This window comes from Mauremys reevesii, linkage group 2, assembly GCF_016161935.1.
Source record: "Mauremys reevesii isolate NIE-2019 linkage group 2, ASM1616193v1, whole genome shotgun sequence".
In the NCBI taxonomy this organism is placed as follows: Eukaryota; Metazoa; Chordata; order Testudines; family Geoemydidae; genus Mauremys; species Mauremys reevesii.
In genome coordinates, this window is record NC_052624.1 from 88,781,293 (window position 1) to 88,807,189 (window position 25,897).

The 25,897-nt window shown below is 40.7% G+C and overlaps 1 protein-coding gene across 1 annotated transcript in view; it reads left to right on the forward strand.

Annotated features, from left to right (window-relative positions):
* Positions 1 to 25,897, forward strand: part of BMPER (BMP binding endothelial regulator) — a 215,892-nt gene that overhangs the window by 128,908 nt on the left and 61,087 nt on the right. The window contains exons 8-13 of the mRNA XM_039527768.1: positions 1,114 to 1,223; positions 1,632 to 1,772; positions 3,024 to 3,128; positions 9,098 to 9,143; positions 18,617 to 18,946; positions 25,079 to 25,415. Coding sequence (XP_039383702.1) covers positions 1,114 to 1,223; positions 1,632 to 1,772; positions 3,024 to 3,128; positions 9,098 to 9,143; positions 18,617 to 18,946; positions 25,079 to 25,415 — 1,069 coding nt within the window. The remainder of the gene's footprint in view (positions 1 to 1,113; positions 1,224 to 1,631; positions 1,773 to 3,023; positions 3,129 to 9,097; positions 9,144 to 18,616; positions 18,947 to 25,078; positions 25,416 to 25,897) is intronic.

The window sequence follows — 25,897 nt, forward strand, 5'->3', positions numbered from 1 at the left end:
TTCTGTTCCACCCCCTTTTATAGCTTTGGCACAAGGTGGGAATCTTTTGTCTCTCTGGGTCCACACCCTTCCTTCTAAATGGAAAAGTACCAGATTTAAGATGGATTCCAGTATCAGGTGACATGATCACATGTCCTGTGAGACCCCAGCCTCCATTCTTCCAGGGCCGACCTGCAGGTACCCAGGAAGGTTTGCAAGTAAACAGAGCCATTTACAGGTCATTGATTCTGAAGCACCCTTAATGGCTTCCACTTAAAATGTTTACATCAGTAATATAAGTTTATATCTTATTCTCCTAACTCTAGACATAGAAATAATACATACAAACAAACAAACAAATGGGATAAACACACTCAATAAATCATGAGCTTTGTAATCATACCTTACAAGAGACCTTTTGCATAAAGCATATTCCAGTTACATCATATTCACACTCATAAGCATATTTCCATAAAACATTATGTAGTGCAATGTCACACTATGTATCAGCTAAGGGTCTGAGTTTCTCGCATCTTCTTCTGATTTAGGTACTGCTTGTTAATTACCCATACTGGAATACAATGCAAACTACCACTTGAAGAAGAAGAGGGGGTTACTTACCTGTAACAGGAGGTTCTTTGAGATGTGCAATCCTTATCTGTATTTCACTTCCCACCCTTATTCCCCTCTGCTGTGGTTCCTTTGGATTTGCGGTGGAGAAGGAACTGGAGATGCGGTCAGTCCATCCCTCCCTTTATCACCTTGGATGAAACTGAGGTGGTAAAGGGAGGGATGAGGTGAACGAAGGGCACATGCATGGACCAATGGACAGTACTATTTTCAAAATCTCTGGCTCCGGATGCATGCATAAACCCTCAGTGGAATGCAGACAGGGACCACACATCTCAAAGAACCTCCAGTTATAGGTAAGTAACCTCTTCATCTTACCCAGATTAATATCTGCCTAATGAATAGGGAACTGTTTAAAAAAACTTTCTAGACACCCAAATGGAAATATATAGCAAATGACGCATTGCACGTGAATTTGGTCTGCGAACAGTAAACTGTGTTATTTTTGTTGACAACATGGCATCCTTTCAACCATATTCTGTGTCTAATGTTGTTTGTATTCAGGCCAGAGGAAAGTGTTTGACCTCCCATTTGGAAGCTGCCTCTTTCACAGTGATGTTTATGACAATGGATCCTCTTTCGTTTATGACAACTGCACTATGTGTACCTGTAGGGTAAGTCAGTAACAACATTCCTATGCAGTATGCTGTGTTTTTTATTGCCTAGGAGAGATGTTTGTAAGATTTGAGTACTACAGGGCCTGACTCTGTACTGTGAAGTACCTTGTGTGGTTATTTACATCCAGGCAAAGGGAATGTAAAGGGCTACCAAATCAACATGGTCAGATTTTACATGACTGTAAAAGCGCAAGTTGAAAATTAAGCCCTGATTGCATTATTAAATGAATACACTCTGAAAGATTGATAATAAAATATTTTATTCTAAGCAGATCTGATCAAAGTAATTATTAGCTACATTGAGTGGAAATGATTACCTCAACACGCACAGATGTTACGATTCGGGGTGAATATTATCCTAATAAATTAGTGTCCCCTTTGCTTTTCTTCTGTCCTTTTGCTTAGAATTCTACAATGGTATGTAAGAAGAAGTGCTCACCTCCTGGAGAATGCAATAAAAGCAAGGAACACTGCTGCAAAGAGTGTGTCTCATATGTCTCTCCTGAGGAACTGAAAGTGTGCAAATTTGGGAATAAGATCTTTCGGGTAATGTTTTGGGTGTGGTTCTGATTTTTACCTTTTTTATACAACTGTTGGAAATAACTCTATAAGTCAATGGAGTTACATAAATATAAAACAGGCGTGAGATCACAATCAGGCAACTGTTGTATCTTCTTTTAGTTGCTCTTGTGCTTGAAGATAATTTCTTTTGCCATGATGTCTGTCAAACTTATGCTGCACCAAAATGGTTAGACAATTCTGCATCACCTCAGAATAAAAGACAAGGCAGGACAGCCCTTACAAATCATGCTGTGCATAAAAAATCAAGCTGTTTTGCTACTTAAAATTTGAGGGTGCTTCCACTCTGATCCCAACACTGAGGAACTCTAGTGTAGGTGGATCCATAATCACTTTATGTCCTCTTGGACTGCCTCTACTCTCTTTCTGTCTGCCTGCCCCTCACCCTTCCTCCTCAAGCGTCCTGTAAACAGAAAGCTTGCACATTCAGGCTCTACATGGGCTAGCACAGGACTGTACGTGGGTGAGGCGGAATGCTTTAGAAACTGCACTTGGCAAATGCAAAGGCATGTAGAAATGAGCCAGGACAGTTCCCCATACTTTCCTGAGTATGTTAAAACCATACGAAGAGCATTCTGCTGCCCACTTAATACTTTTTTAGAGAGACAGACTGTCTTCTGGAAGAATACCGTTCCTGCTATACATTTGGGTAGTTTAGTGTTATATCTGTTCTAAACATTTTCAGATGTTTAGCAGATCAAGGGTCTGCTAAAGCACTGTAAGCAATCTAAATTAGAATTCATTATTTGTCCATTCCTGTGGACCCAGAATGATGCCACATCTGGTAATAAATTCACTGTATTCTGACATCTTAATGAAATGCTTTCACATCCAATAATTTAAACATGTCAGTTATCTGAAGGTAATGAATCAGATTTTTCTAATTATGTCAGCTTAAATGAAAATTCACAATTGGTGTGATCACATCCCACTGGTGCGAGAAACAATGCAACTAATCAGGTCATTCAAGGAAAAAGAAAACATGGACTTGGAAGAATGATTTTCTAACCTGAAGGATCAGAGGGAAGAAATCCCTGCTCATCTTCATTTTTAACTGGACTGGTTGTGGATGAGCACCTCATAATAATTTAGACTAAACAATGATGTAACTCCAAAAGGGAAAGCAGTGCTTTTCTGTGCAATGAAAATGATACATTGTTGGAATAGCTTCCTTCCGCCACCCCAGATGATAGCTATATCATGTTCTCCCTCCTGCAGGATGGAGAGATGTGGTCCTCTGTTAACTGCACCATCTGTGCTTGTGTGAAAGGCAAGACAGAGTGTCGCAAGAAGCAGTGCATTCCAGTCAACAGCTGCCCTCATGTGAGTTTTTAATGGAATATGTTCTCTGCCCCGACCCTCATTTATCTTTGTCTGTGTTTCTCAGTTGAACTGGTGTACACGAAGCCTTGGGAAGAAGGAACCGTCAAAAATTCTAGGGTCTATAGTTGAATAGGATTCTCAATTGTTGTGTGCAGTGTTGTAAACTGTGTTGGTCTCAGGATATTAGAGACAAGGTAGATGAGGTAATATCTTTTATTAGACCAACTTCTGAAATGTTCTGTGTAAGGTTGAATGCTTGTCTCTTTCACCAACAGGAGTTGGTCCAATAAAAGATATTACTTCACCCACCTTGCCTCTAGAATTCTCAAAGCACTGCAACATCTCCTTTCAGGCTTGCCTAGCTCTGCCCTCAGGTCTCTCTCTTTGCTCTGAAGGCTCCTGTGTTTTTACTCTCCCTTTTATATCTGATCCAAAGCTGCTCTCTCTGCTCCCAGGCTTACTTCTCTCTCTCAGTAGCTGTATTGGTCTAACATTTTCTGTTTTGGATGCCTGTAATTTGCAAATTACTTAGTTTAAATAGTGCAAGCTTTCAGGAAAAGCAGATCTAAAATGACATCTTATGCAGAGAGTCATTTTAAAGCAACCCGCTGAAGAGATCTCCAAGTTATTAGCATTACTCCTTCTCAATGTTTCCTTCACAGTCATGGAAGCCAAAAGGAGAAAATATTAGTCACAAATACCTGTGACAAACTCCCGTGAATAGAAATGTGTTTTGGCGACTTTTTGACAGCCCAGGGCAGTGGTAGAGGTGTTTGTTTGTACTTTGGATCTCCAAATTCTATAGAGGCAGGGTCACTGCACCAGTGAGCCTTCGGAATTCTGTGCAGTAGAGGCAATCTTCTACTTCACCTTTTTGGTGGTTCAAAGGAGTTCAGTCCTGCCATGAGCCTCCTTAAGCTTCACAAGAAAGGAGCTCTGCTACTGTATACCTTTAGTAAGCATGCATTAATGCAACTCTTCTGGGAGTATTAGCAGGTAATGGGATTCCCTCATGCAATTCTTAAGGAGTGTGTAGGAAATGAGAACCTGGGACCATAGAAAACTTTTATCTAGCACATCAAGTTTTCTATGAGAATTCTTAGGAGCGTGGCACCATAGAAAAAATTGGATGCCCCTCTATAGTGTCCTTCATTTACCCAATTTAAGCTTTTAGGGCTCCTCAGAGCTCAGGTTGCTAAAGTAATTTAATACGACCCGGTTGCAAAATACAACATTACATTATATTTCATTTAAATAAACTTATGAATAGAAAAGACTGGAAATGATCCGTTAAGGTAATAAATAAATGTACTGTTTCCCTTGTTGTTCATACAATCAACTGCGGAAAACAATGCCATGTGAAAATTCACCTTATACATTCCAATAATAGCTTTAACTCTCCAACCCATAAGGCACACTTACATGCTCTTTCAGCATTGTCATACTAAAATCCTAGTATGGGAGGTGTGAGTCCTAGACTCATAAGTGAAGTCAAGATCAAAAAGAGTTATAAGTCCTCCATTAAAAATATAGAAAGTAAAGGATTTTAAATGTTGAGAAGCATAGGAAGCATGTAAATTTAACTCACAAAATGCCATTAGCAGCTTCGTAAGAAATAAACATCCCTTTATAAATCCCCTGTTAGGATAGAAAGGCTTTAACCTGAAACTGTTTACTAAATTATATCAGCCCTGGGTTCTAGCTGGGGCAGGAATCCCAATCCAAATTAAGCTTCTGAAACTGGGATGGGTTCTCAAGAATGGAGTACGTTCCCAAATCTAGAATAAGCTTGTGAACTAAGCTAAATTCCCAGGCTGCTGCAGGCTTCCAAACAATACTAAACTTCCAAGCGGTAGTGAGCTTCTGAACTACGATACACTCTTAGACTAAAACAAGCTTGTGAGCTAAACTAAACCCCCAAACTGAGTTCCCAAACAAGAGCCAGCTCCTCCTCAGGGCAAAATAAACAGCTGTGCCATCTCTCCACTCCTAATAGGTTCTAACCCAGCGATCCTGTCCCAGGATTCAAAAAGGCTGCTCACAGTCTGCCGCAAACACTATTGCCTTTCCTTTTCCAGCTCCAAAAACCCCCAACCAACAAATCAGACAAAAAACCAGCCCTTTGCCATTATTCTCATTTTTTTTCAAGATAAGGGCTATTAGAAAGAAGAAAGCAACTCTATAGTTGGGTTCTAATTTTCTATCTCTCCTTAAGGAATTTTAAAGCAAATAACATATGTTACTCGTTTGTTCCTTTTCACAAACATACCTATACTTTGCGTAATACAAGATATAGATTTGGTAGTGATGTGTACGCTGCAAGTTTGTAAGCATATTATGAACTAGGCTGAAGAAAAATTGTACTAGAGAATACTGTATTGCTTAGAAAAAATATGGGTAGTATCTTGATTTCCTTACTAGTTTTAAATAGCATTCTAGGCCATTAGACTCACTCTTGTGGTACTACTTGTGGAGTAAGGCACTGCTTGGTGCGAGTAAGAGTGGCCTCATGTGATTGTGCCATTAAATTCTGTGTCATAATGCACACATACAAGGGTGAAAGAGTTAAGGATATGCAGGCAAGTTTAAATATTTATACCTTGATTTATAAAAGCTTAACTCTTCAGCTTTAGCATTCTGTTCGTGAAGTTTTCCTGATGGAATATTGATTCATTCATCAACCAAATTCTAAATTAATTAGGACTTTTATATCTGACTCGGAACAGGCTTCACACTGGTAAAGCTGTAGATGTTTTTTATACCCAGTAACCACTTGTATTACTGTCTGGACTGGTTGCCACATTTTGTGAGATTGTGTCTGCCATTTCTTTCATTTTTCCCAAGGTTATACACATTTTTTCTTACTTTTTTTTTTTTTAGTATAGAATCTTTTACTATTTCTGATAATTTCAGGAAGTGCCTTTCTGAGTTTCTTTCATTTGCACACTGAGGCAATGTATGTGTCTCTATTTTAATGCCCTCCAGCCACACCGATAGCAAAGTCAGCCCTGCTTTGGGTTTCTACTGAGCCTTTTGGTTCATGGTTTCTGTTTCCACTTTCTGATCACTGATTCTACAGGCACACTTCCTCCATTGCCTTGGGCTTCATTCGACAATGTGCTGAGCACTCTGGCCTTGATCCAGCAAAGCATTTAAGCATGTGGGTAGTCCGGCTGAAGCCAACAGGCATGCCCATATAGTTAAAGTTGAGCGTGTACTTAGGTGCTTTACTGAAATGGAGTAAACTCATCCTCTTCAGGATTGAGTCCCTGTAGAGATTCTCTAGCCCTCTTCTTTTCTAAGGCCATGTCTCCACTACAAACTTATATCAGTGTAATTATGTTGTTCAGAGTGTGAAAAATCCACACACCTGAGCGATGCAGGTATACCAACCTAATCCCTGGTGTAGACAGTGTATGTCAACGGTGTATGTAGACAGTGTATGTTAACGGGAGCTTCTTCTATCAACACTGGTACCGCCTCTCGGAGAGGTGGATTAACTACACTGATGGGAAAAACTCTCCTGTCGGTGTAGTAGCGTCTTCACTAAAGCACTACAGGGTGCAGCTGCACTGCTGTATATGAAGATAAGCCCATATTCTCCTCACTTACCCCTTTCTCCTCTCCACATTCTTTACTCTTCCAAGTCCTTTGGTTCCTTTATACCATCTCCATTCTCTCTCTCTCACTATCATTTTCTACCTTGCTGCTGTCCTCCTCACACCACCAGTACATACCACACTTCTAATTAGTGATACCAGCCTGGGCTAAAGCTGAGTTGCTGTAGAGATGTTTCTTCCAATGCTACTATGAAAGTGCATGGTGATTTTGAAGCATAAAATTGTCTTTGAGCACCATTTCCATGAAATAGTTAATCGAGCTAAGTTCATTGCACACGAAGCCTTTCAGAGGATTTGATTCTGTGGATAAATTTTGAACCCGTGAACTTCATGTGAGTTTAAAATTTATTCAGAACACGTTCTCCCATCCCAAGCACAGACAGTGTTTAATTTTATACACATCTGTTATTATTGCAAACAAAAAGTTGCTGTTTTTACTGCAGTGCCAAATGAGGCACAAAAAAACAACAGCTGTTGCTATTGCACAACCAACCAGCGTCCCCCCAAACCCTAATTATTCTTGCCTTTAAAAAAATCCCTCCTCAAACATAGACTTGAAAACTCATGAAAAAGAAGAAAAATCCTAGAAAATAAAGAGACTTGAATGCAGTCTGCTTATAAATATTCATAGGTAAAAATGGGATCACATCACTTATCCCACTCCTAAGGGAACCCTCAGTGCTAACGAACTCTTGCAGCACATGTTAGCAATAATGGGCTTCCTTATTCTACAAGACAAAAACAGGATCCCATGCCAACATAGTGGCTCAAGTAACCAGCCTCAGCAGGCTGCCTTGCAGATTCCAATTTCACTTGAATTTCTGCCATTTCCAGCTTGGCTGATGATTTCAACTCTTTTATTGAAACAGAGAGGTAAGAATATTCAGTATAATGTATGGGCATTAAGCTGCATGTCTCCCATTAATGCTAATAAGGGTTGCCCAACTAAATATCTCTGTATATTATTTTGGGGGTTTATATGCCACTTAGTTAAAGGTATTTAAAAGTGTTTTATTATAACAGGTGCTTGAGAGACTCGGAATCACAGTCTGGTCCCTGGTTCTCCCATTGCTCTGGGAGAGAGGTAACCCACATGAGCTCTGTACCTGCTGCTGATTACTTCTCCACTCTTTTCAGTTCTGCTCTGGCTGGTGCACTGAGAGGGGCAGAGCCAAAGCTCTGCCCAGTTGTAAGAGAACCAGAGTAGTGGCCCTACAGAGGCTTCTCTCCCCTCCATGAACTGCCACAAGTGATGTGGAGAGCCAATGCAGGGAAGTAAGGAAGTTCCATATGCCTCTTGCTTCCTTGTATGTGTATGGTGGGCGACTTACAAAGCAGTTTCAGTTATAATCACCCTAGGTTTCACTAAGGGTTTGTCTACGCAAACAAGTAGTTTGTGGCAAGCTGGGCTGTGAATCTACCCTGCAGTAGCCTGCTGCAGACTAACTTTTTGTGTTGGACAAATCCTCAAAAGCATCCACCTTTCAGGTTGAGATGTTTTATGATTATTCTCAACTTGAAGGTCAGTTTCAGCAAATTTGAACTAAATCAATTAGGCCACTTTTTAATTCAGTGAAGATTTTAAAAGGACACATGCACACACACAAACAAAAGCACATATTTCCTAATTCTAGCAACCTCTATTTGAGACAGAACTATTTAAAACACAAACCCCCACACACAAGCAAACAAACAACCTTGGCCTGGGCAAAGTGGATTGAGCCTTTGCTCAATATTACTAATATTGGACCAAAGTCTTTGCTGATGTAAATAGTACACTTATGGGGTTTCACCCATTGGCTCCAGCAGAGAATTTGGTCCACTATTTCTAGTTTAGTAATATGATTTTGTAAGGGATGTCACCGTATTTACCCATGGAAGAGAATTTGAATAAACTTGATTTGTACCAGTGAGATCTCTTACTAGTATTTGTAGCTGGATGAATGACTCTCTTTAGTAAGGATTTCCCATAAGCAACTGAAGGGATACAAGCAATCTGCATCAGAAATGAACCATATGTATTTTATGGGAAAAAGGTTGGAGTCTTAGTTATATAAAACAACTAGTGTACTTTAGATAGCCATGAATACATGAGTACAAATTCCCCCTGCTCTCTCTAAGAGAAAAGTAGCAACAGAGAGTCCTTTTAGTATTTTATTTCTTAGGGGACTGCCAGGAAGCTTTTTGAATATTCTGTCTGTTTTTAACACCTGATATTTGAAGCTGTAACCAGGGCATTGAGTTCAAACACAACTTGAACTATTTTCAAAGGTTTATCCAGCCTTACAACATAACAGTCGTTGCTCCAAAAATGCTTTCAGTAAACCAGTCTATCTTTTTCCCAATTAGGGTAAGATCCTGAACAGAAAAGGATGCTGTCCTATTTGCACTGAAAGTGAGTAAGTTCCCTCTTCACATTTTAAAAATTCTCTTTTATTTTATCAGGAAAAAGTTATAATCAAAACATGCTCATATTTCATCTCCCTCTTTTTTGATGGAGGCATAGACAGGCGCTTTTAGCAGGGGACAGAGTTAGTATAATATCTCCCATAAATTAAAAATAAAATATCTGTCAAAGAGAATTTTTAATCTTCCAAATACCACTTTTTGTGTGTGTCAAATTAGAGGAAACATTTCTCGCTATGCAGTATAAATTATAGTTTGCCTGTGAAATTTGCAAATGTTATTTGATTCACCCTGGCTACAGTTATCCAAGCTAAGGAAGTGATATGAAGAAATACGAAGCATAATCAGATTTCATGCTCCAGGTCCTTATGCTGATTTGTGGGAGTCAGAAAATGTTTGCAAAGGTCAAACAGGAAGTTTGTGGCAGAGATAGGGTATACAGTGGAACACAGGCCTCTTGATATAGTTCTGTGCTTTAGCCATAGCATCATCCTTTCCCTCCCATAGCCCTATTATCAAAGTATTTAAGCATTTCCTTAAGTTCATCCCTATTCAGCAAAGCACTTAAGCCCATGCTTAATTTAAAGGTAGGCACATGCTTAAGTGCTTTACTGAATAGGGATGCACTGCTGAATCAGGGCCTTAATACTTTGTAACAGAGCAGTCCGAAAACTAAAAATAATTTCTATGGAAAATGTCTGGTTTTTGTCTAAATTTTTTAACTTTTTGAAATTTGCCAATCAGCTGTAATTTATAATCATTTATGTTGGCTGCTATCAGATTATACCAATGATGTACATTACTTCTTCCATTATGCATCTCAAATGTACTGAAGCACTCTTAACATATTGCTATTAGACATGTTTAGAGCAATTGTATAAACACCATTTGGCCTTAGTGAAGGAATTTATGGTTGAATTGGTGTCGTGAAAATATCCTGTATTAATAGATTAATCCAACACATCTCTTACCATAAGTCCAGTTCTCAGTATTCCAAGGCTAGAATGAGTGATATTGGTCATAGAAATATGTGACATAGACTCAGAATGAGAGACAGAAAAGAGGAGCGGATGGAAGGATTTTGAAATGAAGCAGGATTTGTTTTAACAGATATACATTTTCTGTGTACTCAGTTTCAAAGGCACCAAAACTTTCAGAGACCTGGGTTCAAATATGACCTTTCACAAGTGCCATGAATTTGGTGACTTGAGTCTTGCCTCTAGTGGTCCCCTTGTCAATTACATAATCACAGCCTGACTTCACGTGATGGGCAGGTTCTTGTAGAAATTCTTAGGCAGTAATTTATAGTAGGGCAACATCAAGATCATTTGAGAGGGAGGTAAATTAAAATCTTAAATGGGTGATGCACTATGTAATTCACTACCACTGAAAGCCTTCCTGAGCTGAACTCAAAGTATTTGCAAATGGACAGTGTGCCCTTTCTTCTCAAGATGGATAAAAGGAAGAGGATGATGTCATTTTTTCAGAGCTATTTTCATTGAATTACAAAGTGTTCTGCTCTCCAGGTGCCTGGGGAGTTGTTATTTTTGTTTAAAATAAAAATAATTAAATTAAGATTAAAACGACTTTTGAAGGTTACAAAAGACTCCGTGGTGATTTATGTAAGCAATAACCCTCAAGACAAGTGAAACTAAAGGCCAAGTGCCTTCACCACTGAAGAAGAGTGTGATGCTTATATACCTGCTGTTATTGAAGTACCAGCTGTAGCTCATCAAGTGACACCTTACTTAAGAACAGAGTGAGCCAGGCCCTGGGCAAGTATACAGACAGGGGAGTGCTAAAGAAACCATGCCCCTCTTGCATTCTGGGCCTGATTCAACTCCTCCACAAGTCAGTAAGTGTCTTTCCATTCACTTCAATGGGCCGTAGATCAGGCCTTTTCTGTGCAGGGGCTCGGGATAACAGCAGTCCCTCCTAGCAGCTGTAGAGTTTCTAACCAAAACAGACAGAAGGAGAGTTATGGCCCCATCCCTCCTTCCCACACTGTCTGGCAGAGCTGCCTGGATGCAGAAATTGGAGCATTTTACACTATCCTAAAAGTTGATGCAGTAGGCACGCTCCTCTGGGCCGACTAAAGGGACAGTTCTTCTTGAATCTCCCTTTGGGGTGGTGTGTCTCAGCACTGGCCCCAATGCTGAGGGGGAAATATTAAGTAGCTTTTATAGAAGAATTTTTTTTAAATTAACTAGCAAGTTCCGAACTGGTATACTTATAATGCAAAGTGCCAGATCATCAGAGGTCTTGCAACAGCAGCCTGCTTCTGATAAGATAAGATGTACACACATTACACCTATTAATACACTAGACGTTTCTGGCCGTCTAGCAGACATGACTTCCCAAAGCAAAAACAACATAGAGGTACAAGAACACACTGTGCTCAGGAGAGCTGAGTACTGATGTGCATAGCCAATTTCTACAAACTGGGTCCAAAACAGTGATTGTTAAAAGACAATTTTTTTTTTTAGTTTAAAATGTATTTTTCAAAACAGTTTGTGGCAGAAGGAAAAAGGACCTAGTCTCCTAAAGGGGTAGTGAGTCCCTTTTGTCTATTGCTGCTGGGATTAAGTGTCGTTAGTTTTGGCACATCATTTCCTAAGCTCCATGGCTGGGGTACAGTTATTACTAATTAGACACAGTGGTCAGACTGGTGGAAAATGTTGTTTAGTTCAACAGTTTAGTTTATCCTGTTGTAAAAGTGTAATGAAATATAGTCTTTTTGGCCTGCTTTACAAAAAGTGCCACTGACGTCAATTCCATAAATTAGTAAACCTATGTTATACCAAGGTCATTTTCATATACCCCACAACCACCACTAAACTACATTCAAATGATATTAATAATCTAACCTCAACTCAAGACTAAAAGCAAGGAATTCAGGTTAAATCTATCATCCTTGCTTAGAAGGACTGACAACACTTGCTAGAGGTGTAGAGGGCTTAGGCACTGTGAAAGCTTCCTACCACAGATCCGTGGATGCGCTTTAATCCTGATCAGTTATCACGCCTCCTATCATGACTGAGCCACAACTTCTCTGTACTTCAGTTTACCCGTTGTACCTGCCACAATTTGGTGTTGTGTGGTTTCATTAATTAAGATTTTTAAAGGCACTCTGAGATCTTCAAATGAAAAGTGCTATATACGTCTACTAGTATCATTATTATTATTTCAGTTATAGGCCTTTTCTGGGCAGAATGTGCCAGTCATGCCAAATCACTCTGTGATTTTGTAATAGGCAAGTGATCACTATAGGCAAGAGTGAGGTCACCAAATTCTAGACACCTGTGACATATCATATTAGAATCCAAGTCTCTGGTAGTAACAACTTGTACCTTAATTTACTATAGCACATTGCTCCCTTTTATAGTAATCACTTTAAAAAAAACTTCTCTCATGGAAGTGTATATCAACAAAATAGACTGCAAGGGTAAATACCTAGAAAAACTGCATGTGATTTACCCATACAGACTTTTCAGCTGTCATGTTCTACTGCACGAGTACATAATTAGACAAATCTGAATAGCCATTTTATTTATGAATTAGACCATATCTTCTCCAATAGAGTTGTGGTTGTTGTTTTTTTTTGTTTTGTTTTTTTGACAAAACACCTTACAATGTGCATTATATCAAGCTGTACCATGGGGCAATTACGATGAAAGTATTATATGGATTAGCATTTTTAAATTTAAAAAAATATGAAATTCTGTTATGCATGTGCCGTTAATAATTTGCCCCGTTTAATTTAGGGCTTAGTTTACCATTTGGCTAATTACATTCAAAGTTTCATTTTGGTTTTAAAAAGCTCAGTCCTTTTTGAGTTATAGATGTACAAATAAATCACCTTAACCAGTAAACTTCTATTTTCCCCATCTCTTTACTTAGAAAATGTCCAAACCAGTTTCCTCAGAGCTCACTCCAGTGACTAAATAATAATTTATTTAAGGTATCTACTCTGCACTGCATGAGCTCTTGCTTTATGAATGCCAAATTTAAGCCAATCTGCTAGGAACTGGAACTATCTAGGTCACAGGCAAATTTTTAGATCCTTTAGGTTGGTGGAGACTGAGTATATTGTATGAGATGCACACAAAGCCCAAGATTTTCAACAGCAGAAGCCTAATGGTAGGCTCCCAAGTCCATGTTTAGGCTGCTAAATAAGTGATATTATTTTTAAAAGATCTCACTGAACTCAGCAGTTTGGAAAATAAGGTCACTTATTTAGGAGTCAAAAGGTGGGCTTAGTATGGGATTTTCAAAGGACCCCCAAGGGAATTAGGGATGCAACTGGGAGATAATCACCTAACTCTGTTCTGCCCTTTTGAAAATCCCAGACTTTCTGAAAATCTTGGTCAAAGTCTTTAAGAGGTGAGGACAGAATGTATGTGCATGTAAACACAGGGGAGTGTGCTAGCCCCTTTACAGGTCCAGTTGTTGGCACATCCACTGAGTGACTTCAATATTGCTGAAGAAGGCTGCTCATACACTGTTAACTAGAGAACCACTTCTTCCAGTAGGTCTCATGGGGGATATCTCGGTGGGGGAAAAGAATATAAACAATCTGTGATTGAAACCCTTCTAGGTGAGGAGGAGGGGGAAGCAAGCTACACATGGTGGCTGGAACCCTTTTTGTGTACTTTGCCCTTTACAATCCGGTTACACTCTGTATTTAAGCTTCCTTTTCAGGCCAACAGTTATAGACTCATAGACTTTAAGGTCAGAAGGGACCATTATAATCATCTAGTCTGACCTCCTGCACAATGCAGGCCTCAGAATCTCACCCACACACTCCTGTAACAGACCCCTAACCTATGTCTGAGTTATTGAAGTCCTCAAATTGTGGTTTGAAGACCTCAAGCTGCAGAGAATCCTCCAGCAAGTGACCCGTGCCCCATGCTGCAGAGGAAGGCGAAAAACCTCCAGGGCCTCTGCCAATCTGCCCTGGAGGAAAATTCCTTCCCGACCCCAAATATGGCAATCAGTTAAACCCTGAGCATGTGGGCAAGACTCACCAGACAGACACCCAGGAAAGAATTCTCTATTGTAACTCAGATCCCAACCCATCTAACATCCCATCACAGACCACTGGGCATACTTACCTGCTGATAACCAATGATCAATTGCTAAATTAATTGCCAAAATTAGGCTATCCCATCATACCATCCCCTCCATAAACTTATCAAGCTTAGTCTTAAAGCCAGATATGTCTTTTGCCCCCACTACTCCCCTTGGAAGGCTGTTCCAGAACTTCACTCCTCTAATGGTTAGAAACCTTTGTCTAATTTCAAGTCTAAACTTCCTAGTGTCCAGTTTATATCCATTTGTTCTTGTGTCCACATTGGTACTAAGCTTAAATAATTCCTCTCCCTCCCTGATATTAATCCCTCTGATATATTTATAAAGAGCAATCATATCCCCCCTCAACCTTCTTTTGGTTAGGCTAAACAAGCCAAGCTCTTTGAGTCTCCTTTCATAAGACAGGTTTTCCATTCCTTGTATCATCCTAGTAGCCCGTCTCTGAACCTGTTCCAGTTTGAATTCATCCTTCTTAAACATTGGAGACCAGAACTGCACACAGTATTCCAGATGAGGTCTCACCAGTGCCTTGTACAACGGTACTAACACCTCCTTATCTTTGCTGGAAATACCTCGCCTGATGCATCCTAAAACTGCATTAGCTTTTTTAACGGCTATATCACATTGGCGGCTCATGGTCATCCCGTGATCAACCAGTACTCCGAGGTCCTTCTCCTCCTCCGTTACTTCCAAATGATGTGTCCCCAATTTATAACTAAAATTCTTGTTATTAATCCCTAAATGCATGACCTTGCACTTTTCACTATTAAATTTCATCCTATTACTATTACTCCAGTTTACAAGGTCATCCAGATCTTCCTGCATGATATCCCGGTCCTTCTCTGTGTTAGCAATACCTCCCAGCTTTGTGTCATCTGCAAACTTTATTAGCACATTCCCACTTTTTGTGCCAAGGTCAGTAATAAAAAGGTTAAATAAGATTGGTCCCAAAACTGATCCCTGAGGAACTCCACTAGTTCTCCTTGTTGGCTAGTGTTTGAGGTATCTCTCACACACTCATGCAAACTGTTGATTTTTTTTAAACACGTTTCTAACAAAACTTTCAGAAATATTTTATACAAAGGCACTGTAGTGTCAGCTAATTTAGACTATTCCTAGGTAACTCTCTTTTTAAATTTCAGTTCTTAAAGTAAACAACAACATTTGTATCAGACACTAAATTGTCCAGCCCAGAATATATTCTTTTTTTATTGTAAGTGCGCTGCACCAAGTTGACATATGATGTGACACAATGTAACATAACATAAAACAACATTACTCTGCATAACACGTTCAAAATTAAAAATAAATATTTCTTTTGGATCCTGTCAGTACTAACAATTTAGCTGGCACATATATAAATGATGTTTGTTCTCTGTGTCTTGATTCTTAACCATGTCTGTCTTAGCTGAAATAAAAAAAGACACTAGGTAATAATATATACAATAACTCCATATTCTTGGCCTCCAGAAACACAGACCAAAAACCGTTCTTTTCATTGAAATTTTCACTATGGTTTGGGCTATTTCCTCATTTTCTTAGAAGTTCCGTGCCCACATGAATAGAAATGATATCTAATTTCTTAAAACAAATAAGGAAATAAATTTTATGCAAATAATTGCATTAGTACACAGGAAAATGAAGACAAAATGCTAATAATACTTACCAGTAGCATCAGAACCTGATGCTACAATTCTTTAAATGGGTAACCGTTACTTGAAATCAATAGAACTTGTCATCAGTAAAATAAGACTCCTGTGAGGTGAATAGTATTATCCTTAGCCTTTTCAGATGAGGAAACCGAGGCACACAGAGGTTGGTGCACACATTTTCAAAAATACTCCTTAATTTATTTATTTTTAGGGTTCATTTGGTAATTTGTAAGGCATGATTTTCAGATTTCTACAGTTCTCATTGACTTCAGCTGATGTTGGGGGTACTCTTGTCTTTGGAAAAAGTCAGACTCAAGGGGTCCTCAGCTAGGCATCCAAACATAAAAAAGTGTGACCTAAGTGGCTTACTTAAGGTGGTAGAGGAAGGACGGATGTATTGCTTAGCTCCCAGATCCCAATTCTATGTCTTATCCTCAAGACCATGCTTCCTTTCATCTTTGTAGGTTTGTATTAGTCCATTTTAGACCCAAGAGGCTGGATTAACCAGATGGATCATTGATTAATGTTTTTTTAAAACTTTTCAAAAGATAAGTGGTATTTATATAACTTCTTTATCCACTTTCATCTTTTAATGAATAGTTCTAGTGATAACTGCCTGATTGCTGTGGTGATTGTATGTTGATGCTTCAAGAGCAACATTAATGTACACCTCTATTCTGTTGATTGCAGCACTGTGTACATCCTTGCCATGCAGACTATTCCTGCCAGGAACAGCAGTAATCAGCTGATGGTAGTGTTGCTAGTGTTTATTGCTGCATCAGGAGGCTGAAACTCTAAAATATATGAGCCATTCCCCTTAATCCCTAGACCCTGCCACTGAAGTCTCATCCGTATCTCTGGTTATACATAGCCTACACACAGCCTCTCCGTTGGAGGGGAGTTAGAATCTAAGGCTGGTCTTCATTATGGGGAGATTGAGGCTGCTGCAATCGATACAGCAGGGGTCGAATTAGAAGGTCTAGTGAAGACCCGCTAAATTGACAACAGAGCACTCTCCGGTCGACCCTGGTATTCCAGTTGTCCGAGAAGATTAAGAGAAGTCGACTGCACAGCATCTCCTGTCAATGCAGTGCAGTGAAGACACTGGGGTAAGTCAACCTAAGCTATATGGACTCCAGATATGTTATTCATGTAGCTGGAGTAGCGTAACTCAGGTGGACTTACCCCAGTAGTGAAGACAAGCCCATATTTAGGCTATATCTACACAACAAATTACTTCTGTGTAATTTACATTGCTCGGGGGTGTGAATAATCCACATCCCTGAGGCATGTAAATTATGCCAACCTAAGTGCCAGTGTATAACTACCACCTCTCGCAGAGGCAGGAGTTATTTAGTCGATGGGAGATCTCTCTGTCGGCTTGGAGCATCTTCACCAGAAGTGCGGCAGTGGTGCAGCTGCATCAGTGAAGCTGTGCTGCATTAATTGATGTAGAGTAGACTTAGAACTACTTAACTCCTCATGGAGAGATTGTCTTTTTGTTGAATTTTTGTGAAGTGCCTAGCACAATGGAGTGCTAGTCTACGATTGGTTCCCCTACGTGCTACAGCAATACAAAAAATTTATAAAAATAATAATCAGGGTGAAAAAAATGCACTTTGCTCCCCATTGACCTGTGACTTCTCTGACATGTTCACAGATGAAAATGCCAGCCAGAAATTTGTCCTACATTTGTAGAAAATAATTATGTAAATAAATCACACTATTAGATATTCACAAAGTGCTTGTTTTTCAACCAATATTGACTTAAACCAGGTATCAACAGAACCATATCGACTAAAAAACTCAAAGTGGCTAAATTATGTTAGTGGCAAGATTATGTTTTATAGAATTATATAGGGAATGTCAGAGTACATTTTATGTGAAGGCATTAGATTCACTGGTAGGCAAATTTACAGCTACTTTATGTCTCTAGGGCAGAGCAGGCCAGCCAGAACAAACAAGTGAATCTGGCCAAACAACTATATCTGTCTATGTCTATAATATAAATGTTATGTATATAAATATATAAACATGTAAGGCCAGATCCAGAAACTGCTGAAGTCAATGGCACAATGCCCATTGATTTCAGTGGGGTCAGGATATAACCTGTGTGTGTGTGTGTGTATATATATATATATATAAATAAGTTATATCATGGAACATATATAATATGTTCCATATTTCTGTCACTGTTAACACCTTCAGCCTGCAATAAAACCTACATGCCCAGACCCTTCCGCCTGCCCAGAGCTCCAGTGACTTCCGCTGGGCTCTGCACAGAAACAAGGATTTGGGCACAGGCACAGATTTGATTGCGGGATCAGGGCCTTTGGTTGCTGGAACTGAATTTTTTTAAATAATCTAACATAGTTTACACCCCACCCCACCTCCCGTTAATTTCTTTTCTATGTTTCATTCAGCTTGAGTGGTGGAATTAGACTGGTTGATTTGTCTTTTGTTTCTGGCTAGTTTCACAGATGTTGATGTTTATTTTCCCAACCCTGAAAAGAATGTTTAAATTGAAAAAATAGAAAGCAACAAGCTTGTCATTCAATTTTTAAAAAATGTATTATTATTATTAGTTGCCCTCCACTTCCACCTAACTATAAACTTTTGGGTGTGTAAGGGTGGGCTGTGTCTCTTAAGTTCTTATCAACTGCTGCTTTTCAAACTTCAATTGGTCTTGATGGTGCTTTTGTTTCTCACTCACCTGCAGAGCCTGGAGTTTGCACTGTATTTGGAGACCCCCACTACAACACTTTTGATGGAAGGACATTTAACTTTCAGGGAACATGTCAGTACGTTTTGACAAAAGACTGCTCCTCCTCTGCCTCGCCCTTCCAGGTGCTGGTGAAAAACGATGCACGTCGGACCCGTTCTTTCTCTTGGACAAAATCTGTGGACCTTGTGTTGGGCAGAAGCACTATCAGCCTCCAGCAGCACCTCACAGTGAAATGGAACGGGACCCGGATATCGCTGCCTTGTGAGACTCCTCAGTTTCAGATCGACTTGGATGGTTACTTGCTGAAAGTGACAACCAAAGCAGGTGGGGCTTGCTCCAAATCAGAAACATTGGAAGAAGCATAAAAGATGCTAATATAGTGGCGTTTGACCTGTATCTAGTGAAATCTCCAAATGCAACAATTCCAGAATTGCAAACATGAAGAAACAATAATTCAGTAGCAATAATCATGTGCATTTTGTGCTTAAACAGAGCTTTATGCTTGAGGATCTCAAAGAACTCTATCAATATTAATTAATTCAACCTTACAACATCCCTTTGAGGCATGCAAGAACAGAGATTCATCTGCAAATTACAATTTGTTTGCAGAATCTCTTTTCAGAATGTGTTCCTTTCTGCAAATGGAAAACCTGTCCATGGACAGTCCATGTATGTAAATGCATATACGATTTTCATTTCCAGTGACTTCTAAATGGTTTGCCTATGGTCACCAAGTGACGTGCTGTAACACTGAACAATAGGAAGCTGATTATCAAACAAGACTTCATGTTTTCAGTCACAGCAAAAAATTGTGCCCCATGTTAGTGTGTATATAATCACAATTCCACACCTGCAGTGAATTGGCAGGCAAAGACTGAATGAGTTGCATATGCAAAATTGTGGACAAAATTCACTGGGCATACCAAATTATGCCCACCAAAATGGAGGCTCCAGTTTGAAAACCAGGCCCTGGCTTGCTGTATTACCTCAGCTGCTTGCAGGGTTCTTTCTTTATCTGAATGAGAGCGTATCTGTATGGAGCTGTGATTCAGGCTTTTGGTCTCCTTTGTGTTGTTAGACCCAGAAGCAGGGCTGGCTCCAGGCACCAGCTTATCAAGCAGGTGCTTGGGGCAGCAACTCCTGAGCGGGGTGGCACTTTGAGGTATTCGGAGACAATTCGGCGGAGGGTCCCTCACTCCCGCTCGGAGCGAAGGACCTCCCGCTGAATTGCCGCAGATTGCAATCCCGTTTGCGCCTTTTTTTTTTTTCTCCCTGCTTGGGGCGGCAAAACCCCTGGAGCCAGCCCTGCCCAGAAGTGGGAACAAATGGGAACAGTCAGAACATCTGGTAACTTTTGTGAAGGAATAAGGAAGTGAGAGAGCAGACACTCAGGTCTGCTGAATCCTAGCAAATATGTTAATTGTCGAAATGTTAGACCATTGGGCATACAGCTGTTTTGATAAACGGATCTGAGACTGTAGAACTCCAGCATAGATAAACACAGGGTGGAAGTTAAGAAATTTCTCATTAGCACGTGTCAGGTAGGTAGCAGTCCTGGGAAATTTCACTTATACAATGGAGTACTGTTTCAGTGAGAATAATAATTACTGTTAATTCAATTAAATGCCATGTGAAAGCAGTGAAACCAATCCCGCCTATAAAGTGATACAGTCACAGACATGAGGCATAGTGATACTCATTAGCTAGCATGATTATTTTACATGTACCATAGCATCCACTGTTGAGATGAGAATTGAGATACCTATTCACATATCCACTGGAAATGTAACCTGCATAATGTGGATCCCAGCTATGGGCTTGTTCCTCAAAACAGCAAGGCAGATTTTTTTGCCTGTCTGTAAAATGCACACAAAATGACCGTTACTCAAAAGTCTTAATTTAAAGCATCTTGAGGGTTTCTTTTGCAGTCAGCTGAACACTAAATTCTAATGATGTGGAATTCATTAGCCGACCACAGCCCAGAGAGAGGTTCTGAATCAAAGACGACTGGCAGCTAATCCTGCTGCTGTTCCATTTGTTGTTGACATAAGGCCAATAAACAGCTGCACACATCTTTGTCCCTGTGGTGGAAGATCTAGTGCAAATATGGCATATGACAACGTCCCAAATAGTATGTAATTGCTGCAAATTATAGTCCAAATAATTCTTCCCTTTAATGGAGGAGGATCAGATTTCTTTCAGTGAACACACCACTAAGGGCCAATTCCTCTTTGCCTGGGCAAACAATGTCTGAAAAGCGGCAGAACTACCTGGCTCCTCTGCACAGTGGCAGAACTTGCTACAGAGAGGCTGTGCAGGAAGAAGGAACGTGTTGAGCACCAGGAAGCAGCGATTCTGGTGCCATGCTCCCTGATGGTGCAAATAGTTGGTCAAGTGTATTGTAGTAGATTTGTGGTTTTGTAGAGACTTTGTCTAAAATCCCCATGTTGGAAACAGAAGGGAGCACGGCTGATATTATGCGGGAATTCTTCATTCTACCATCAGGATGGGGGAGTATTCTGTCTGCACAAAACCTGCAGAGATCCTCTGCACAAATCCCATTTGCTGAGGCTTTGTGTACAAGCATTTGGATCTAAACCCTTAGAGCAGAATCTTGGCTGCCAGATCTTGAGGATGCCTGAACTGTGAAAAATCCTGCAGAACAATTGATGTGAGCCTCCAGCATGTGAGACTCAGTGTGGGACATGCATAAATGAACAATGAATTTTTTAAAATTCAGTATATTGTGCCAAGTTAAGCTGTGTAACAAGTTGGTTTAGCATCTCTCTAAAAAGGAAAAACTGGAAACCCCTAAAAAGTAACTCAAAAAATGTTCCTATTCTGCACATCCGCAGATGGGACAGATGCTGCATCCTTTGGCTTCAAACCCTGCCAATTACTTACATCCTGACTCCCATCCAAGAGAATGGGAAACTCATCTATTTAGTGGGGGGAAAAAATAGGCACCAAGTAACACTTTCAAACAGTTTCTGTCTGCCAAAGAGACCATTTCAAACATTGTTCCATAGAATAATCCCCTTTGTTAGTTGGTTTATTTAAACAAACTAATTTTTCCACCTATGCACAAATAAAAAGATACACGTTATACAGTGTGATTAGGCAAGAATGAAAATATCATGTATATTATAGTATTAGCTAATGTCATAATATAAACACGATTCCTCCTATCCAAAAGCAGAAAAGGCTCCATTAGAGAGAGAAATCTTTATTTTGTTCATCAAAACCAAAGAAGCATCACTGAATGACTCTGAAAAATAATGAATCTAAAAGTGTAGCATTATACAGTAACAAAATGTTCACTAAGATCTGAAAATTAAATCAGGATATAGTATAATTAAACTATATGGAGTTTTAGAAAAATCCTGTTTTACTAGTGCGACAGTTGCTATCTTGGTCAACACTGGGAGTTGAACCAGGAACTGACACATTTAGAGTACAAATGTTTACAGCTTGAGTTAAAGAGCCAGAATTTGTAGTGGGAGACTGTAACCAACATCTTCTCTGGATGGGGCTCAGAGAGGGGGGGACATGAAGATACACTAATTAGCTCTTTAAAATATTGTAAAGCAGTGGTCTCCAACCTTTTTACGCCCAAGATAACTTTTTGAAGTTAAGGGCAACCCAGGATCTACCCCGCCCCTTCCACAAAGCCCCGTCCCGCTTACTCCATTCCCCCCGCCCTCTCTCCGTCACTCGCTGTCCCCCACCCTCACTCACTTTCACCAGGCTGGGGCAGGGGGTTGAGGTTCGGGAGGGGATGCAGGCTCTGGGCTGGGGCCAAGGAATTCACAGTGTGGGAGGGGGCTCTGGACTGAGCCTGGGGCAGGGGGTTGGGGTGCAGGAGGGGGTGAGGGGCGCAAGCTCTGGGAGGGGTGTCAGGGCTGGGGCAGGGGGCTGGGGTAGGAGAGGGTATGGGATGCTGGCTCTGGGCGGGGGCTCAGGGCTGGTTTGAGGTGGTGGCTCTGGGAGGGGGCTCAGTGCTGGGGCTTGGGGTGCAGGAGAGGGTTCAGGGTGCTGCTCCGGGAGGGGCTCAGGGCTGAGGGTTGGAGTGCGGCCTCCTGCTGAGCAGCACTTACCTCTGGCGGCTCCTGGTAGGTGGCGTAGCGTGGCTGCTGCTAAGACAGGCTCCCTGCCTACCCTGGTCCCACGCCGTTCCTGGAAGGGGACAACATGCCCCTGTGGCCGCTGGGTGGGGTGGGTGGCACATGGGTCCACGCACTTTCCTTCTCTGAAAGCACTGCCCCACAGCTCCCATTGGCCAAAGCTCCCCGTTCCCGGCCAATGGGAGCTGCAGTGGCGGTGCTTGCAGGCAGGAGCAGCGCGCAGAGGGAGACCCCTGCCCCTATGCTCCCGGGGCCATTCTGGCCGCTTCTGGGAGCGGTGTGGGGCTGGGGCAGGCAGGGAGCCTGACTTAGTGGCAGTTCTGCTGTACCGCTCGAGAGCGACTGGGAGATCCTCTAGGATCGACCCATAAATCGCGATTGACCGGTTGGTGACAACTGTTGTAAAAGATACAGGCACATTTTGAATAGTTTATTTAGGGCTGGACTGCACAAGCCTTATTAATTCTGGTAATCATGAGTAGTTCCACTGAAGTCAGTGAATCACTTTTTAGAAATCAAATTGCTGATGGAAAATAAATATGGAATGCCTGAAAACACCCAGTTTAGACACCCATTTTTCAGAATTAAAGTGCTTACCAACATGACTAAGGGCTGTGTAATCTAACCCTTGCTGAATCAACATTAATCCTGAACACTAGTTGGGTGTGGGTCATTCTCCCTTCCCATCCCTTTGTGACTCCACTTCAGGTCAGCAGCCTGATGAAGCTCATTAAGGGAATGAGTTGAGCATAAACTCTTAAAGTAGAGTTATGTTCTAAACCAAGATGAACTAGAACTTAAGAAACCATACTATAGAAACAATCTATGTGGGAAGGAATATTGTGCAGGTACTTGCAAAACCTTGCTTGCTAACTGTCTCCCAAAACAGTTGTTGCTTACATGTCTCAAGCCAGGGTGTGACCAAGGCAATATATGCCAATGACAAAGCACCTCTTTTGCAGCCATTGTTCTGACCATAATCACCATTTAACCACATCCAGTTTTATTTGAGGGCTATGCACATTGGAATTGTAGTGTGAGACAATGAGAACTTTTTACAGGAGAAACTGTGCCAGTTTTGAATGGAGTGATTAGTTCTTTTAATTAGTTGTATACATAAACATAGGGGGGAATACAGATGGGATTATGGGTGACAAGACTGAGCGTAATGAAATCCAGGTTGTCTTCTGGTCTCTGCCACTAACATCTTGTGTGAATTTGACAAAGTCATTTATTCTCTCTCATTTCCAATAAAATGGGGATAATGATACTTACTTTCCTCAAAGCGATGTTGGGAGGAGAAATTAATGTTGGTTGAGTGCTTTGTTCTGCTTTCATGGAAACATGCTACATAAGCGTAAAGTATGATTATCAGGTGATAGTGGCTATAAGAATTAAAATAAAGGTTAACAGTTTCTGGTGGGAGTTGAACCTTAGCAGCTCCCAATGTTCTTTTTTTTTAATCCAAAATAATAACAAAATGGTGGGGATTTATTATAATACTTTCTCATAGAAAACAATTTAAAATTCAATGGCCCGACAGTGCTAAATCTTAGTTTAAAGAAAGTGTTGTCAGACACAGAATGTAGCAACCCATCTGAATCCCAGCTACTGGGTGAGTGTTCGGTCCCTCTCCCCCTTTCAACTGGGCTGGTACTTTATGAAGATTAGTTGGGTCAAGGATTGGTAATGGTCTTACAGAGCCCTTAACCCCTTTGAATTAAGCATTTTGAAACCATTTCAGGTTGGTACTGTCTGAACATTGTTACCCATCAGACATATCTTTATTGACCTGCGTGAGATGAATTGTTGGTCTCAGACTACATGTCCATATCCAAAAGAGTTATCAGTTGGCAACATGAAAATAGAGGGCAGGGACTGAATGCTCTTTTAGAGCAAGTGGCTTCTCCAGAACTCATTGGTGATGTACTGTGGTGTAGGCAAAGTTTGTCCAGCTGCTGCCTGTGCTGTACCTTTTTCTACATAATGGGTGAAATCCTGTCTCCATTGAAATCATGGGAGTTTTGCCATTGACTTCAATAGGGTCAGGATTTCACTGAGAGTACTTCTGTTTCATCTCCAGATCTGTCAATCAAGCACCTTCCACCAGAAAAACAAACGTATCCAGATCCACCTAACAGTTATAGTTCCTTGTAATCGTCTCTGATCTGAGTAATATTGCACTTCCTGTAGAGGAGGCCCTTACTGAGGCATGTATAGATTTTATAAAGGAAGCCAAATGTTTTTACTTAGGTTCCCATAAAAACGTGTTTATAAACACAAATAGCTGTTAATTATTAACCTTTCCCCCTCTTCTTCTTCTCTGAAATAGGCTTGGAAATCTCCTGGGATGGAGACAGTTTTGTCGAAGTCATGGCTGCACCTCATCTGAAAGGCAAACTCTGTGGCTTGTGTGGCAACTATAATGGGCACAAGAGAGATGACCTGGTAGGAGGTGATGGGAATTTTAAGTTTGATGTGGATGACTTTGCTGAGTCCTGGCGTGTGGAGTTGAATGAGTTCTGCAGTCGCCCACAGAAGAAACCTGTACCTGAACTGTGCCAAGGAACAGTGAGGGTAAAACTTCGGGCCCACAGGGAATGCCAGAAACTCAAGGCTTGGGAGTTTCAGAATTGTCACTCAACGGTGGATTATACTACGTTCTATCGGTAAGTGCAGCTGGCTGAGAAGTGAGGAGGGAAATAGTGGAGAGCTGTTGTGTGGGAATGGGGTGATGCAAATCTGCACTTAATTGGCCTTGATTCAGGAAAGTACTTAAGAAAGTGCTAACTCTAAGCAGGTTCTTAACTCCAATTGACTTCAATAGGACTCAAGCACATGCTGAACAGCTTTCTTGAATCAGGTCCTAGAACTGGAAATAGGAACAGAAAGGACAATAGAGCAGCTACAATTGAAAAAGAAAGCTTTATAATTGCCAGATTAGAAGAATGCTGTTTGAAACGCCCACAGAAGAGAGTAGGGGTAAATGCAAGGCCACAGACCGTATTGCTGGAGTCAGTTGTAAAACTCCTGTTGACTTTGATGGGACCAAGATTTAGTTCACAGTGCTCCATGTTTCCCATGGGCTTTTTAAAACTGATTTTGTTTAAGACAGTTGTACCATAATTTCCTGACTGACCAAATGTGTGTG